The following is an 18,716-nucleotide window of genomic DNA, read 5'->3' as shown; positions in this document are numbered from 1 at the left end:
ATGAAGGCCAATGAACCGTTTATCCCTTCACTGCCTGCTGTACCTGTGCACTTACTTTAAGCACCTGGTGCAGGAGGACATTCAGGGCTCATTGACCACTCCCCTCTTTCCGTTTACAGCCAAATAATAATCTGCCTTCCTACTTTTGCCACTGAAATGGATAACCTCACATCTATCTACATTATACTCCATCAGCCATGCAGTGGCTCACTCAGTCAGCCTGTCCAAATCTCACTGCAACGTCTCTGCATCCTCCCCATAGGTCACCCATCCACCCAGCTTTGTCACCTGTAAATTTGGAGAATACATTGCAACATTCCCTGTTGTACCTCAAGTCACTGCCTACCATTCGGAAAAAGATCCGTTTATTCCTACTTTTGGTCCTGGTCTACTAACCAATTTTCTATCCATCTCAATGCACTACTGCAATCCCATGCACTTAAATTTTACACATTAATCTCTTACTTGGGGCTTTGTCAAAAACTTTGAAATTCCAAATAAACCATATCTATTGCCTCCCCGGATCACTCTACTAGTCACACCCTACACTGTCTGGAGGATGCACAATGATGAACATGCATTTCTGTGCAAATTAAACAGTCTAAAAAATATTCCAAGGCATATACTATACCTTTATCCACATGATAAAGATAAGTTTCTTGACTTGCTGCAGCCAACAAATGCAAAACGTTTATGTAGATTCGTACTTTTGAATCAGAATGATCTTCCCAAATGTAGTCCTGGATCACATTCAAAAGGCCTCTCACCAAATACAAGACTCCTTGCTCTGGATGATCCTGTCCAAAAATACATACAACAGGTTAATGATTAAATGGGTTACTGTAAACTGGAAGACAACAGCAAATTAATTATTTCCTTGCCACTCCTCTTCAAGTGCTAACACAGAATATTCTTGTTACTTCCCACAGTGCAGGACATGAGCAATGACGCTTTTCAAAACAAGCTTGCAACTACTAATTGTTCCCATTGGATAATATCAATAATTTATTAAAAAAAAAACAAAAAAAAAAAACACTTCACTCAAGTCTGAAAATTCAGGATGCTCCTCCAAAACAATTAGCTGCAGTTTTGTAAGGCAAGTTGACTTACTGGCATGGAATTAGTGATGTATGACATCTGACATAGCAAAACTGATCACTCCCTTTCCTAGTTTATCCGCAAAAATAACACTTGCTTTTCCACATCTGAAAGTCCCTCTAGCTTTTCAGCTTCCATACCTACAATTCCATTCTCTTAGCTTTGGTGCATCATTCAAATGGGTATCTCCTGCTCGTTATCCTTAAATCCCTCACAATAGCAAAAGCTGTCTAAATCCTTTACCAAAAGTTTAATTTAGTTATACAGCCTTAGAGCAATGAGAGAGAAAGCAACAACGTGCAGTCTGATAAGAAGTTGAGACCTTCAGAAAACAGATTTAGGTTATATTTATTAATTATGTAAGAAATGAGTTTGAATCATTTGTCAAAAGAGAACAAAAAATCAGACACAGACAGAGGTCACGTTTTAAGATTTCAAAACAATTGAGGATTATTAGTCAGGCTCGTTGTATGATATAGTCACATGTCCAAGTTTAAAGTTTTGGAAAATCTGTAGCTCGGGTGGTGGGTGAGGTTGTTGACTTGCTCGCCTTTTCTCGTTCAGATGCTTCGTCACTATACTAGGTGACATCATCAGTGGAGCCTCCAATGAAGGGATGTTATTCTACTCCACTTGGAATTTATACTGTTTGGTCCATTATGGCGAGTAGTGTCATTTCCGGTTTTGAACTGTATGGGTTTGTATATGGGGTCCAATTCTATATATTTTTGTTGACTGCATTACGGATGAACTGCTACATATCAAAACCAGAAGTGACACTACTCACCATAACACACCGGACAGTATAAATTCCAAGCAGAGTAGAATAATATCGCTTCATCGGAGGTTCCACTGATGGTGTCACCTAGCATGGTGACGAAACTTCTGAATGAGAACAAGCCAGCTCGGTGAGCAAGTCAACAACCTCACATGTACAAGTTACATATGAACACACAGGATCTAACTCTATGTAGACACTGCACCTTTTTCTTTAAAGAAGTGTCATAGAGAATGCCTATTCCTGATGCATTCCCCATGGCAACTCCCTGACCAATCACTAAGAGTTTGTGCCTGGTCTGGAACTTTTCCAGCCAAAATTGCCATCTAACAGTTCCTGTTGCACCTCCATGCCACCATGGTCCAACCAATCGGCATGCTGTCCTCATGTTGTATGAATTGGTGTCCCCTTTCCAAATTTGGTTTCTTGTATGTCGCTCCTGAGAAGTCTGAAACCAAAAGTTTCAGTTTAACTTTGAATTTAACCCTCCTCTGCGATTGATAATCACCAATGTTGTCTGACACAAAAGTAGAAATTGCTGAAGAAACTCAGCAGGGCTGTCAGCATCTGTGGAGAGGAAACAGTTAATGTTTCAAGTCCAGTGACCCTACTTCAGAACCAAAATGTTGTGTCTGTCTCGTTCTCCAGCTATCCCATTCTCAGTTGCTGCTGTTGAAAAATAACATTGCCAATAAGGTGACAATTTAATAATTTAATTTGTAGCAGTGAAGAAACAACATAATGTGAATTAACAGCTAAGTATGTGCATTGCAATTTTGCATTGTTATGTTAAAATATCCTGTTAAAATGAAACAAAAAACAACTACTACGTTTAAAATTAGTCCACCCCACAGTTAACAGAAGCTGGGATTATCCATCAAATAGCATTTAACAAATGTAAAATTTAATCATATAAACACCAAAATATTGACATTGTAAAACAAGCAAGCAATACTTCATGAAGAAAATCCTAACATAGATTCAAATTCCCTTCCTAAACCCCTCTCTCAAGATGCTTCTTAAAATCTACTGCTTTGACCAAGTTTTTAGTTAATCCTTCATGCTACTTCATGTCAAATTTTGTCAATAACATTCTTGTTTTGTGAAGAGTCTTGGGATGTTTTTTTAAGCTACATTCTTGTTGTATCTGACTTAGAATTTGATCCAGCATGATTATAACCTTATTAATAAGGAAGACAGGGTCTTAAAAACTGGACTGAATTAATTTATGTCTCTTGATTCAATTATCTCCAGCTCTCTCATGCTTTTTCACTGTACATGCAAGCAGATGACTGCCCCAGGCCTTTTAAAATATGGATCAAATCAGCTTCATTCCCTCTTAATCTGAAGTCTCTTACAATCGTGGTGCAGCCTCAACCAAGAACTCTGACAAACTTAGGACAAAAAACCTGGGATCCTGTTTCACAGCAGCTGTACATTCCCCAACACTGCCCTGCCCAGAAATAATGCTATATGATTAAGAATACTTACAGGCACCATCAACAATGTGGAAAAGAAGTTATTAAGGAATTCAAGAAGAAATCCTTCTGAAGTTCTCATCTTCCCATCGATGTTTATCATTTTTGGTACTTCCGCAACAAGGCTGATTGCTGCTTTAAAGAAGGCATCAGCTAATAAAAGAAAACAAGGTGTAATTAGGATAACGAATACTTCACTTCCATTATATGAAAAAAAAGAGTTGATTTTCTCCACCATGTATATGGTCCCTTGCTTTTTTTTTTTAAAAAAAGATACACCTCGATCAAGCCTACATTTGTAGAGTTGAGTCAGCTTATCTTTCAGTTATAACAATACAGATGCAGGGAGCATTTGTTCCAAATAGCACCTATAACCTCAAAATAAAAAACAGTTACAGGAGTTCTGATCTTTATCACAGAATGCCTTCAGGGCAATTTTTCCCTCTGTTCCCCTTAACAAGTGGAGTGTGTGGTGGAATACTCCCCACTTGCCTCAGTGTGTACAGCTCCAACATGCCTCAAAAAGCTTAACATTCAGAACCAAGCAGTCCACTTGACTGGCACCTCATCAACATTTATTCCCTTCCTCACTGATGCGTAGTGACCGCAGTGTATACCATCTACAAAATGCACTGCAGCAACTCAGCAAAGTTCCTTCAACAGTGACTGCAAACTCTCCTCCAAGCCACGCATCATCTCAACTTGAAAACATGTCACCATCCCTTCAGTGTTGCTGGGTGAAAATCCTAAACTCCCTCAGTAACACTGTGGGCATCCCGACATCTCATGGACTGCAGAGGTTAAAGGCAGCAGCTCACCACCACCTTTTCAAAGTCAAAGTCAACTAGGGATGGACAATATACTAGGTGAGCTAGCAGCACAGGAATTCCTAGAAGCCTGGTATTCCACTAAGAAAGCCATCAACAAACGCATAGAGCTCGACCCCATATATACTCCACTGCGAAGGAAAACCGGAGGGGAGGTAATCCAGCTCAACGGACTTCAGAGTTTAAATAACAGGCGAGAAAAGACAACGGCACTTCATCAGAGGCTGCACTGATGATGTTACCCAGCAGGGTAATGAAATGTCTGCGGAAAAACAACGAACCAGCTCGATGAGCCAACCAACCACAACATCCACAAGCCGAGCTACAAATCTACTCTAAAACCTTTGGGCAAACTATGTTGCACTGAGAGGCGAGCAAAGTCTCAAGGAACTGCCTAAATGCTAATGAAAACTGGAACAAAAAAGTCAAACAACTTTACAGGTTTGGAAGGACATTGGCCAAATGCAGGCAGGTGGGATTAGTTTAGTTTAGGATCATGGTCAGCATGGACTGGTTGGACAGAAGGGTCTGTTTCCATGCTGTATGATTCTGATGCTACAACTTCAAATATAAATTGGGTCAATTTTATTTAAATCATTTCAGTGTCTAAACAAATATTACGCTAACAAAATTCCCCTCCATGTTAAACAGATGTTAGGCATTACCAAAAAAAAAAAAAACAATTAAAACAGTATCAAATTTAATTTCGTTCTGCATAAAAACTGGCCCAAAGTATCAGACAAAACGGGATGCATCATCACACACAAGCTAATCCAACTCCTTAGGTGAATCCAAAGTACATATGGACACATTTTCAATAAATGGCATGCAAAATATTATTTATTTGTGGAGACATAAAACATGAATCAACATTTAATGTTTCAAACTTTTACTTTTATCAAAGTCATTTTCTAGGTCACGTCTGCTTGTGTGAGAGACCGAGCCTATTTTATCTTTACAGCTGTCCAGCTTTTCACACATGGACCCTTAATGTAAAATCACCGTGGTAACAATACACGTTAAAAAAGGACCTCAGGAATCAACTGTCTACTAATTTTACTGACAAGTGACAGCAAAAAAAAAAAAATATCAGTTTGAAATAATTCATGCCCAGGAGCATGCAACATTTATATAATTTACAGCTTTTCTTTGTTAAAGATTTCGGGAAATAAAGCACCGGGGACAATCTGTGATAATTTTGAATATACTGAAATTCTTAGGTTTTTTAAAAAATTAACTTTACTGACAAACAGTTTTCAAAGATAGTCACATTGATAAAGTGTGATATTTAACAAAAGCAAATAGAATAGAATATAGAACATAACAGCGCAGTACAGGCCCTTCAGCCCTCGACGTTGTGCCGACCTGTGAAACCAATCTGAAGCCCATCTAACCTACACTATTCCATTATCATCCATATGTTTATCCAATGACCATCTAAATGCCCTTAAAGTTGGCGAGTCTACTACTGTTGCAGGCAGGGCATTCCAAGCCCTTACTACTCTGAGTAAAGAACCTACCTCTGACGTCTGTCCTATATCTAGGATAAATGCAGAAAACTATACAACAATACAAACAAAGAACAATACTGCACAAGACCTGGCCCCTTGGCCCACCAAGGCTACACCAACACAATGCTTTTCGAAATGAAAAACCTTTTGCCTCTACACAGTCCGTATCCCTCTCTTTCCTTCCTACTCACGTATCTGGCAAGTAAGAGGCATCCTGTCAGTGTCAGGTCAGAAATATGCTGAAATAAAAACTGAAAATGCCCCAGTCAGGCAGCATTTGTGTTCAAACTAAGAATTAATGCTTCAGGTTGGTGGCTGTTCATCAGACTGGAAGAGGTTAGGTGTGGAACACAATTTAAAGAATTACTGAGACAGGAAAAAGGAAATGGGAGAAAAGGACAAAAATGGTCTGTATAAGATGGAAGTAATTACATGGGAAGTAGAATGGTGATACAATGCAGGTGGGAGTGGTAATGGACAAACTTAAAAAACAGTTGGGCCGAGAGAACCTGTAAATGGCAATAGTAGAACCGTAAGCTACACCTGCCATTTAACAGAACGAAAGCTCTGGTTATGCTCTAAAATTAGTGAACTCAACGTTGAGTCCAATTTACTGCCATAAGTACATTACATGCTTTAAGCTAAAAGCTGCTTCTTAACTCAGTGGTAGGAAATTAGAAAGGAAGGAAGGAAGTAATAAGGTGTAGTCAGTTGAAAGATCTACTGAAAGGACAAAGCAGACTGGGAGGCAGACACTGTGGGGAAAAAGGGACAAGAAATGGAAATATGTTAATATAGTCAAAGCCTGGCTGCACTGAGAGGAGGTCAAAGTATGGGCTGTCCAAAGGGGATGGGGGTGAGGGAGTTTTCCATTCATCTTTTGAAAAACTTCCATTGCACAAATCAGTGGCCAGTGGGAGATGACTAAAAGCAGCTAACTGGCACAGCACGTTAATAAATTATAGGTTGAACATGTCAGTCAGTCTCCCATATGACTGCTCTGAATCTCAGCCAAACACAGAAAGACGAAAGAAAAAGCTACTTCCCAGCACTTCTTAAAAAGGACTCAATTCAGTTGTAAATCACAAGAGAGCAATATGAAATTGATTGGAATTTAAATTTATAGTTTCCACAATATGAAAAGCAACCATTTTATTCTGATAATTCCAATGCAGAATTATTTACAGATGCTCCTGCTCCTCCTGGAGGAATCAGGATAATTCTGCTTTAATCTGTATTTAAACACAACATTTTTTCTGTTTGACTTTTCAGAGACAACAATTGCAAGATGGCGATGGCGAAGTAGGCTAAAAACAGTTTATTTTTTTTCCTTTGTATTTACCTTCCTGAGAGAGCTCGGTCGTGAAGGCAGGGGCGCCCACTGCATCACGGCTCATTACACAATGGAGCACGGCAGCAGCCGAGGGCCTGGATCGGAACATTGACAGTCCGAGATCAAGCCCAACCAATGTGGCTGTGAAGGAAATCCCCCAGCATCTGTGGCAGCAAGAGCAGGCAGCCCAAGGAGTCACACAGAGTGGGCAAAAGCGGAGGCGATTGAGCCCTTGTAGGGAGTGCAAGCCCTGCAGGGTTAAGGATTTAAAGACTGTTAACACTTTCAAAAACCAAAAGAACTGCAGATGCTGTAAATCCGAGACAAAAATGGAAACTACTGGGAAAGGTCAGCAGGTCTGGCAACATCTGTGGAGAGAATCAGAGTTAAATGCTTCAGGTTCTTGAGGAAGGCTCACTTGACCCAAAACGTTAACTCCGATTTCTCTCCACAGACGCTGCCAGGCCTGGTGAGCTTTTCCAGCAGTTTCTATTTCTATTTCTTTATTTTTCTACTCGGTACCCAAAATTTTGTGCCTAGATGCCTTTGTAATTAAGATGGTACCAGGAATGGCAACATTGATATACTTTTCACTGCACTCAAATGCTCCTGTGCTGAATTACAGCTGAAAATAAAATCTAATTCTAATTCTAATCAATGCAAAGTTCCTCGGAGAAAAGGCAATCAATTACATTGCAGCACTGTCACTTGCACAACTCTCTGACCTTTCTTACTGCCTGATCCTGTGTGCTCCTGGTTTCTGGAAAAAGAAGACGACAAAATATAACATCATCGTTCCACCAGTCATTTTTTCCACATTCATTGCACCCATCTCTCATTCTTGTCCCTCTAATCTCTTCAGCATGTACGTAAATGGCTCTGGCTTTTGTTTTTACTTTTGTCAATTGCAATTTCTGAACACCAAGAAGTAATAAGCTGATGACAGGAACCCAGATTTTGCTCAGGGAGGTGCTTTTTGATTATGAATTTGGAACTTGTCACTGCAATAAAATTTGGAACATTTTAAAGATTGGCTGAAATATTGTCATCTCTTGCCCTTTCAAGTTCATCCTGTTCAAGAAGCCAACCTTCAAATTTCTTGGTACATTTCCAAGTAAACCAGGCAGAGTAGAGAAGACAGTAGGGAAGTGAAGGAAGCTATGAGGGGCAAAAGGTGAATCAGATGAGACTGGCAAGCAACATCAAAAGAAAATTCAAACAAGTATTCCATATGTATATAGTGGGGCCAATGAAGAACCAAATAGCAAACTGCTTAGAGACAGAGACAGAGAGCACAAGTAAAGCACTAACAAGCAGGAACACTGAATTTAGGAAGAGCAGTAGGTTATTTGGGTCCTCGAGACTGGCTGCGCAATTCAACATCACAGCTAATCCAGTTTTGGTGTCAGCTCCACTTCCCCATCTGTCCCTGTAACTCTTGTCTCACTTGTTGATCAAAGATTTATCTAACACAGTCTTGAATAAACTTAAACACCCAGGCTCCACGATCTTCTGGGAGAGATAATTCACACACTTCAGGGTGCTGCAAGGAAATAAACAATTTCGGTCTCAAAAAGGAAGATTTCTTTATGTACAGTCTCTAATTTTTGACACTCCACAAAAAACAAAGTCCTCTGGCTATCCATCCTATCCAGTCCTCTCAAGATCTTAAATATTTCAATAAAATTACCTCTCATTCTTGTCAACTCCAATTAGGTATAGACCCAATCTGTTCAATTTAAGATAAGCCTTTCATCCCAGGAATGGATCAGACAGAAAGAAAGAAATTATATGCTTTTTTTCTCTCAAATAAAACGACCAAAACTGTACGGTAGTCTCACCGATATTCTCTAAAACTGGAGAAAAAGCACAGCTTTTTTGAAAATTCCAACCCTTTGAAATAAGTGACAACATTCCATTTGCTTTCCTAATCACTTGCTGTATCTGGATGTTAATTTTGAGGTTCATTTACCACAACACCCAGCTCCTTCTGTATTATAAAGTCCTGTATTCTCGCTCTAATCATAGAGCATATTGCTTTTCTAACCTTCCTGCTAAAATGGACAAGTTCACATTTACTACATTATAAAGCATTTGAGAATTTACTGCCCACTCATAATTGGCTATAATCCACAGGCCTTTCTGGATTCTCTAGCTCCTCTTGACTACTTACCAAGATAGGTAAGAAAGTTTCCAAGAAACTTAGATGCAACACATGCAGTCACCACAGTCAAACCTATTAGCATAGATTGCAAATAGTCAAGGAGCCAGTTGTGATCGCTGCACCACTACTGCCTACAGTTTTTTTTTCCCCCATTCGTAACCCTCAATTCCTTCATTGATTTAAAAAAATCTCCCAGCCTCAAGAGCCTTCTGTGATAAAGAATTCCACAGATCCACTATTCTCAAAAACAAAGCCATGTCTTAAATGGATGGCCCCTTATTCTGAAATTATGAAGGGAAACAACCTCTCAACATCCACTCTATCAAGCACCCCAAGAAACTCGTATGTTTCAATAAGGTCACCTCTCATTCTTCTAAATCCCAAAAGGCCCAACCTACTCAACCTCTCCTGAAAGAGAGGATCACTCTATATCTCGTATCAACCTATTAAACCTTTTCTGGGCTACCTCTGATGCAAGTAAATCAGATGCTGAAGACAGTGGGGAAAGAAAGAGCTAATTCTGAGATTAGAAGGGCAAAACAAAATTAAAAACTTGTGTTTATGTAGTGCTTTTCACTACAGGATGTTTCAAAACGACGTACAGTCAACGAAGTATTTCTGAAATGCATCAGCTGTTGTAATGTCAGAAATTGTCAATTGTCAGCAAATTTGCAATCAAAATTCTCTCAAAAGCAATAGAACACGACCAGATATCCTCAAATGGTGGGGGAGGCTAAAGCATTTGCAACAATTTTCAGTCAGAAGTGCTAAGTGGACGATTTATCTCAGCCTCCTCTGGAGGATTCCAGCACCATGAAGGCCAGTACTCAACCAATTAAATTCACTCCACGAGATGTCAAGCATCAGTGGGAAGCACTGGATATTGAAAAAGACTATAGGCCCTGACAACATTCCTGCAAAAGTATTGAAGGGTGAGCTTGCCAACTGGATACAAAACTGGCTTTAGGGGAGGAGACAGAGCGGTGGTGGAGGGTTGTTTTTCAGACGGGAGGCCTGTGACCAGCAGCGTTCCACAAGAGCGGTACCCAGTCCACTTTTGGTTATCATGTATATAAGTGATTTGAATGGGAATATAGGAAGCATGGTTAGTAAGTTTGCAGATGACACCAAAAGTGGTGGTATAATGGACAGTGAAGAAGGTCATCTAAGATGACAAAGAGATCTTGATCAATTGAGTCAATGGACTAAGGAGTGGCAGATGAAGTTTAATTTCGATAAATGTGAGGTATTGCATTTTGGTGAAACAAAGAAGGGCAGCACCTATCTAGTAGGGGCCCGGGTACTGTTGCAGAACACAGAGACCTGGGAGTTCAGATACATACTTCTTTGAAATTTGGATCACAGGTAGACACAGTGGTTAAGGCGGCGTTTGGCATGCTTGCCTTCGAAAACTCAATGGTCTGAGCAATGTTCTGAGGAAGGGTCACCAGAACATTAACTCTGATTTCTCTTCACAGATGCTGTCACACTTGCTGAGCTTTTCCAGCAACTTCTGTTTTTGTTTCTGAATTATAGCATCCTCAGTTCTTTCAGTTTTGAGTGTAGGTTTTGGGGCATCATGCAGGGTTCTACAGGACATTAGTGAGGCCTCTTCTTGGAGTATTGTGCACAGTTCTGGTTGCCCTGTTATAGGACAGGTGTTATTAAACTGGAGAGGGTTCATAAAAGATTTACCAGGATGTTGCCAGGAATGGAGGGTTTGAGTTATAAGAAATAGGGACTTTTTTTCACCACAGCATAGGTGGTTGAGGAGTGATCTTATTGAGTTATAAGAAATCATGAGCGGTATAAAGTTAATGACAAGTGTCTTTTCCTCAGGCTAGGGGAGAATTCCAAATTAGGGGGCATATTTCTAAGGCGAGCAGTTTAAAAAGGGACTTGAGGGGCAACTTTTTTTTTTTTTTTTAAAAAGACACAGACAGGTTTGCGTGTGGAATGAACTGCCAAAGAAAGGAGGTGAATGCAGGTACAGTTACAACATTTAAAAGACATGTAAATAAGTTCACGAATAGGAAAGGTTTGGAGGGATACAGACCAAGTGCAGGTAGGTGGAACATTGTCTGAGATTTGAATACAGGCCTCCCAACTCAGAGGTAGGGACACTACCACTGCACAAGAGACCCGTTCTAGCAGGGTTCTACGCTGACAGTTGATGGTGTTTCTGTATTTAACAATCCATTTCTTTGTATTGAATAATCGTTCTTGTTTAGCACAGAAATCGGGTCCTTATTTCGTCAGCCTACATCTATCCGACAAGTAAATTGGCACTTTATATACTTTGACAAAACCTTGAACTTCTGATGACTCCAGCAATACCAGGGCTTGATTTGCAGTGCACTACTATGCAGCATAGCTCCAAATAAAGCTTTAATCATTACTTTCAAATTCATGGGCTAATAGCAAGTGCATTCTGTCATATAATGTCCATGGCTGATTTTCCTAGATTTCTCATAAAAAAATTATGAGATGTGAAAACCGCAAATAGAATGCTGGAAATTCAATTTGAATGTTTAACGTGGAGCAGCACAATCACCTTTAATCGATAATTTTGAAGTTTCTGTATTTGTAGAGTATCACAGCACGGAAAGTGGCATTTAGTCCATCATGTTTCTAAGGCAGACAGCAAAAAGTCTAACATAATATCACAAAGAAATTCTGTGGAACAGTTCCCATCCATACTGTATGGAATGTATAGCATAGACAACAAAAGAATCAAACAATGAGATCAGACTAGCTTCTTGCATCAGCTTTTTCTACAAGCTGTGAAGTAGCTGACATTTACACAGCACACTGCATGCTGAACAGAAAATAAAATAAAAATAATTGATCTACTGAGAAGGTTAAAACATCAGTCAAGTAAACTTTGACATCACTGAACTTTCAAGAATCCAAAAGAGGAAAACTACAAGCACCTAAAATCATAAATCCATAAGACATAGGAAAAACGATAGGCCGTCGGCCCCTTGAGCCTGCTCCAACATTGAACAGGATCATGGTTGATCCGATATTCCTCATTCACAAAGGGAACCTAAGAGACACACAGAGGGTGCTGCATGTATGGAATGAGCTGCCAGAGGAAGTGGTGGAGGCTGGTACAATTACAACATTTAAAAGACATCTGATTGGGTATATGAACAGGAAGGGTTTTAGAGGCATATAGGCCAAATGCTGGCAAATGGGACTAGATTAAGAGAATATTTAGTCAGCGTGGACGAGTTGAACAGATGGGTTTGTTTCCATGCTGTACAACTCTATGACTCTGACTTTCCTGCCTTTTCCCTATAATCCTCGATTCCCCTACTGATGCAGAATCTATCTAGCTCAGCCTCAAAAACACATCAGGACTCTGGCCCCCACAGCTCTGTGGCAAAGCGTTCCAAAATCTCCGAAACCTCAAAAGAAATTTCTCATCTCCATCTTAAATTAGTGTCCCTTTATTCTGAGACTATGCCCCCTAATCCCAGACCTCTCCCGCGACAATAAATCCTTTCAGCATATACTCTGGCAAGCCCTTCAGAATCTCAAACTTTTCAGCTTTGTTAAGGGAAGGTCATGCCTGATAGAACTCCAAGCAGATAACAAGCAAATTCAACAAAGGAAAGCCAGTGGACATGATCTATTTGGATTTCCAGAAGGCCTTTGACAAAATGCTACTCAGGAGGCTGCTAAATGTAATAAGAGCCTTTGGTTTTCTGGGCAAGGTACTGGCATGGATACAAGATTGGTAGAAGAGGATAGAGAGTAGGAATAAAGGGCTTTTTTGTTAAGGATGGCAGCCACTGACTAGAGGAGTTTCACAGGGGTCAGTGTTGGGACCACAACTACTCACATTGTACATTAAATGAACTGGATGAAGGAACTGAGGGTATTGCTGCTATGTTTGTAGATGACACAAAGGTGGAGAAAAGGTAGTGTTGAGGAAGCAGGCAGCTTGCAGAAGGACAACAATTGTGGATACACAATTGGCTCGTTGGTAGGAAGCACAGGGTAATACTGGAAGGATGCTTGCCAGAATGGAAGCCTGTGACTAGTGGTGCGCCTCAGAGGTCAGTGCTGTTTATCATCTACATCAATGACTTGGATGAGAATGTACAAGGCATGATTAGGAAGTTTGCAGATGACACTACAATAGGTGGTGTCGTGGATAGTGAGGAAGGTTATCAGAAATTGCAGCAGAATCTTGATCAGCTGGGGAAATAGGCCGAGAAATAGCAAATGGAATTTAATATAGATAAATGTGAGGTGTTGCATTTTAGAAAGTCAAATCCAGATAGGAGTTTCATGGTGAATGGTAGGGCCTTAAGGAGTGTAGTATAACAGAGGGACCTTGGAATTCAGATGCATGTTTCTCTGAAAGTGGAGTCACAGGTAAACAGAGCAGTGAAGGAGGATTTTGGCACACTGGCCTTCTATCAGTCAGAGCATTGAGTACAGAAGTTGGGATGTTATGATGCAGTTGTACAGGATATTGGTGAGGCTGCATTTGGAGTACTGTGTTCAGTTTTGGTCACCTTGCTGTAGGAAGGATGTTATTAAACTGATAAGAACGCAGAAGAAATTTACAAGGATGTTGCCAGGACTCAAGGAGCTGAGTTGTAGGGAGGGGTTGGACAAGCTAGGACTTTTTTTCTTTACAGCATAGGAGACTGAGTGGGGTGGGGTGGGGGGAATCTTCTAGAAGTTTATAAAGATCACGAGAGGCATGGATCAGGTGAAGGCACTCAGTCTTTTTCCCAGGGTTGGGGAATCAAGGTCTAGAGGGCATTAGTTTAAGGTAAGAGGGGAAAGAATACATGGGAACCTGAGAGGCAACTTTTTCTACACAGGAGGGTGGTACGCATATGGAATGAGATGCCAGCGGAAGTGGTTGAGGTGGGTACATTAACAACATTTAACAGGTATTTGGACGAATATGTGGATAGGAAAGGTTTAGAAGGATATGGGCCAAGTGCAGGGAAATGGGGTTAGTGTGGATGGGCATTTTGGTCAGCACGGACCAGTTTAGGCCAAAGAGCCTATCTCCTCTCTAGGACTCTGGCTCAATGACTTGGACAGGCGAGGAGAGTGAGCACAGAAGTGGAGGATGGAATACAATGTGACAAAGTGGGGGGTTATGCACTTTGGTAGGAAGAAGAGAGGCATTCACAATTTTCTACACGGGGAAAGACTTCAGAAATCTAAAAGACAAAAAAGGACTTGGGAATCTTAGTACAGGATTCTCTTAAGGTAGCAGATTCAGTTGGCAGTTAGGAAAGCAAAGGCAATATCAGCATTCATTTCAACAGACCTAGAATACAAGAGCAGAGATGTTCTGCTGACGTCATAGAAGGCTCTGGTCAGACCATATTTGGAAAATTGAGCGCAATTTGAGCCCTGCATCTAAAAGGATACTGGTGAAGGGGATCCAGAGGAGGTTTACAGGAATGATCCTGGGGATGAAGGGCTTGTCACATGAGAAATGGTTAAGGAATTTGGGTCTGCACTTTTTAGAATGATGGGGTGGATCCAAGTGAAACGTACAGAATACTGAGAGGCCTGGATAGAGTGGATGTTTCCACCAGTAGAAGTGACTAAGACTCGAGAGCACAGCCTCAGAGTGAAGGGTAACACTTTAAAATTGAGATGAGGAGGAATTTCTTCAGCCAGGACGGTTAATCTGTGGCCCTCACTGCAGCAGAGGGCTGTGGAGACCAAGTCAATGAGTGTCTTTAATAGAGATAGATAGGTTCTTGATTGGTAAGTGGATCAAAGGGTTATGGAGAGAAGGCAGGAGAATGGGGTTGAGAAACACATCAGCTATGATTGAATAGCACAGCAGATTCGATGGGACAAAATGGCCTAATTCTGTTCCCACATCTTAGGGTTATAACTTTCTGTAGTTTTTCTCCACTTAAATAACACTATTCTTTTAGCTCTCCCTTCCAAAATAAACTTCACATTTCCCATATTATACTCCATTTGCCAACTATTTGCCCACTTAGTTACCCTATCAATATCTCTGAACTATTTACATCCCTCTCGCGACTTGTCTTTCCAACTATTTTTTGTGTTGTCTGCAACACTGGCTACAATGCATTCACTTCCTTCCTGCAGAGTAATATACGTTGTAAACAGATGCAGTCTCAGCACTGATCCTATGGAATCCCACTGGTCATTAACCTGACCAAAGAACCCCTTATTTGCCAATTCTCTATCCATGCCAATATCCTACCTCCAACACCATGGGCTCTTATCGTATTATTTAAATTTGGAGGTACCTTGATTTTCACCTTCTAGAAGTCTAAATACAACATATCCACTGGTTCCCCTCTATCCACTCTGGTTGAAACTTCCTTTAAAAATGCTAATAAATTAGTCAGAAACAATTTCCCTTTCAAAAAGCTACACTGACTTTGCTCAATTAGATTAGGATTTTCCAAATGTTCTGCTATTACTTTCTGAATAATTGACTCCAATGCTTTTCCAACATAGACGTTAGGCTAAATAAAAACCGGAGAGAACTGCGAATGCTGTAAATCAGGAGCAAAAACAGAAGTTGCTGGAAAAGCTCAGCAGGTGGCAGCATCTGTGAAGAGAAGTCAGTGTTAACGTTTCAGGTCTGGTGACCCTTCCTTAGTTCGGAGGAAGTATGCTGCCACCTGCTGAGCTTTTCCAGCAACTTCGGTTCTAGATTTTAGGCTAATCAGTGCATCTAGTTATCGACTTTTTGCCTCCCTCTCTTTGAACAGGGGTGTCACATTGGCTGTTTTCTAATCTACTGGTAGTTCTGCAGGATCCAAGGATTTTGGCAATTTTATGACCCATGCATCCACTATCTCTGTAGCTACCTCTTTTTGGATCTTAGGTGCAAGCCATCAGAGCGGGGGCTTTATCTATCTTTAGCCCCATCAGTTTGTCTAATACTGTTACTTCATTGATGGTAATGGTACTTAATTCCTTCCCCGTATTCCTTAGTATTATTGGGATTTTCAAAGCTTCTTACACCAGTTTGATACCACACTAAAATACGACAAAAATTTAAGTTTATGTTTGCCTTTCAATGTGTTTTACTCCAAGTTAATTACAAGACCAAGAACTAAATGCATAACTAAATAAGAAAATGCACTGTGCTGAAGTTTAAATGCATCTACATTAATGCACATCTTAGGGCTGTAGGAGCACCCAGAGGAAACCCACACAGACACAGGGAGAACATCTGCGTGGAGTTTACAAGGTCACCCAGGGTTGGAATCAAACCCGGATCCCTGGCACTGTGATGCAGCGGCGCTAATAAATAAGGTAACAGAGCATTTAAAATTGTTTCAATGCACAAGCTTCTGTAAACAATTCAATATCTATCCATTGAAAAGGAATTTAGGATGGAAACAAAGGCAGGAACAAGTTTATTGGGTTAATGAGATAGTAGGGACTGCCGATGCTGGAGTCTGAGATAGCAAGGTGTATAGCTGGATGAACAAAGCAGGCCAAGCAGCATCAGAGGAGCAGGAAAGCTGATGTTTCGGGTCTGGTTACATTACTTTTTCCTCACATCTACTTCACTCAATTTATGCAATATTGGTGGGTTTCCGTAACTAGCCACACATCGCCCAAGACCAACAAATTTCAAGTTATATAATTAGGTTCCAAACAAAACATTTGACTACAATCAGATTGCTTAGAACCTTAAATTTAACCATTTAGCAATGAAATTTACAACAATTATAATGACAAATTTAAAAATGTGAAAGATGTAGAATAATGTAACTAACTGTAACAAATCACACTGTATCAGATGCTTAAAACATTTCAAATAGGATCCACAGCTATTTCTCCTGAAAATAGATACTCAAAACAAAATCACAAAAGTGTGAATTAACATCTCCAACACAGCATTTTTCTACTGTTTCCCCTGGCTAAGGGGATGAATTACATTCACTATATAATTAGAAAAGTTTACAGAGGAGCTGGCTTCTATTGCATTTTATTTCTTAAAGGCAAAGAACTACAAATGAACTTAGATTATATCGACTGTAACAGGCCAGGACTCCATTAAGCAAGCAGAAAAATCTTTTTTCCAACATGGTTAAGTTTATCTTGAAATCACACAATATTAACTGGATTCAAAACAAGTGTAACCAGGCAGCATGGTGGTTAGTACTACTGCCTACAGTGCCAGGGGCCCAGGTTCGATTCCCCCCTCGGGCAACTGTCTGTGTGGAGTTTGCACATTCTCCCCTGTCTGCATGGGTTTTCTCCGGGTGCTCCGGTTTCCTCCCACAGTCCAAATATGTGCACGTTAGGTGGATTGGCCACGTTAAATTGTCTGTAGTGTTCAGGATGTGTAGATTAGGTGAGTTATAGTGGAACGGGTCTGGGTGGGATGTTCAGAGGGTCGGTGTGGACTTGTTGGGCCGAAGGGCCTGTTTCCACACTATAGGGGTTCTGTAAAGTAAGAACTTGTTCACTTGAAAGTGACTAGGCCTCTGCATACAGTGAGTAAAATGCACCAAAAGGTACTTTCCAAAACAGAACATGCATGTAATGATGAACTTACTCCCAAAAATCTCAAACTCATGCTTTCCTGCTAATGCAAAGTCTGAATCTTTAAAGAATTTACTTTGTGCATAATGATATGAATGTTTTAATGCACATTACAACTCAAATTAACTTCAATAATAGACAACTATTACTACACTGGAAAAAGAAAACATCAGAAACGAGCACAACTGGAAGTCATACATCACTTCTCTAGAAACATTATATTTGCATATAGCATGTGTTTTCAAGTTATTCAGTATTTACAAGTCCCCAAAGAGCACAGTAAATAAATTGCATTGTCAATTAATTAAAATGCATTCCATCTGATAAAGGCATGTAATTCACTGAAGCATGCACCAACTGCAATCACTCAGCTACATAAAGGAAATCTAATAACCGGTTTCTCCATTGCAAATATTGATGTGGTGCTAAAATGAAGGTTGGTCAGCTTCTTTAATTCAAAAATTTTAAAACACCTTAGAAATAGTTCAGTATCTAATCCAAAGAGACTCTGAATTTGGTTGTCTTTGCTCAGCAAACACCCATTACGTAGTAAAACAAAGTCAAGGCACAGCAAATTGTGATGCTAATTCATTTTGCAATTCCCAAGCTTGGTCAGTCCAAGAAAAAAACAAGATTACAACCCAGTTGTAGACCTGAAGATCCCCATCACTGCTGAATCCTTACTTTTCCATCAACCAACTTTCCCATTTGAGACAATCCCATCTAAATTAGTTTAAAACTCCAGCAAAATCCATGATTGCATCTACTTTACACATTCAGCTTCAACACCAAAAAATTATTCCAAGCTATTCAGGAGGTAGAAGAACTGTAGATGCTGGAGTCAGAGATAACAAGGTGTAGAGCTGGATGAACACAGCAGGCCAAGCAGCAGAGGAGCAGGAAAGCTGACGTTTCAGGCCTAGACCCTTTCTGAAGAAGCAATCCCTGATCACCTAAACTGAAGCCTAATCCACAACCATTTACTT

The 18,716-nt window shown here is 40.3% G+C and overlaps 1 protein-coding gene and 1 long non-coding RNA gene across 2 annotated transcripts in view; one reads left to right on the top strand and one right to left on the bottom strand.

Moving 5' to 3' along the window:
• LOC109921786 overlaps positions 1 to 8,053 on the top strand; it is a 41,814-nt gene extending 33,761 nt beyond the window's left edge. Inside the window, exon 4 of the long non-coding RNA XR_007264351.1 lies at positions 6,965 to 8,053. This is a non-coding gene — a long non-coding RNA (uncharacterized LOC109921786). The remainder of the gene's footprint in view (positions 1 to 6,964) is intronic.
• vps35l (VPS35 endosomal protein sorting factor like) overlaps positions 1 to 18,716 on the bottom strand; it is a 74,980-nt gene that overhangs the window by 21,475 nt on the left and 34,789 nt on the right. Inside the window, exons 16-17 of the mRNA XM_048609369.1 lie at positions 3,368 to 3,507; positions 632 to 797 (exon numbers count right to left, since the gene is read on the bottom strand). Coding sequence (XP_048465326.1) covers positions 632 to 797; positions 3,368 to 3,507 — 306 coding nt within the window. The remainder of the gene's footprint in view (positions 1 to 631; positions 798 to 3,367; positions 3,508 to 18,716) is intronic.

This window comes from Rhincodon typus, chromosome 21 (assembly GCF_021869965.1).
Source record: "Rhincodon typus isolate 14 chromosome 21, sRhiTyp1.1, whole genome shotgun sequence".
Lineage (NCBI taxonomy): Eukaryota > Metazoa > Chordata > Chondrichthyes > Orectolobiformes > Rhincodontidae > Rhincodon > Rhincodon typus.
This window is presented reverse-complemented; position numbering and strand designations above follow the sequence as displayed.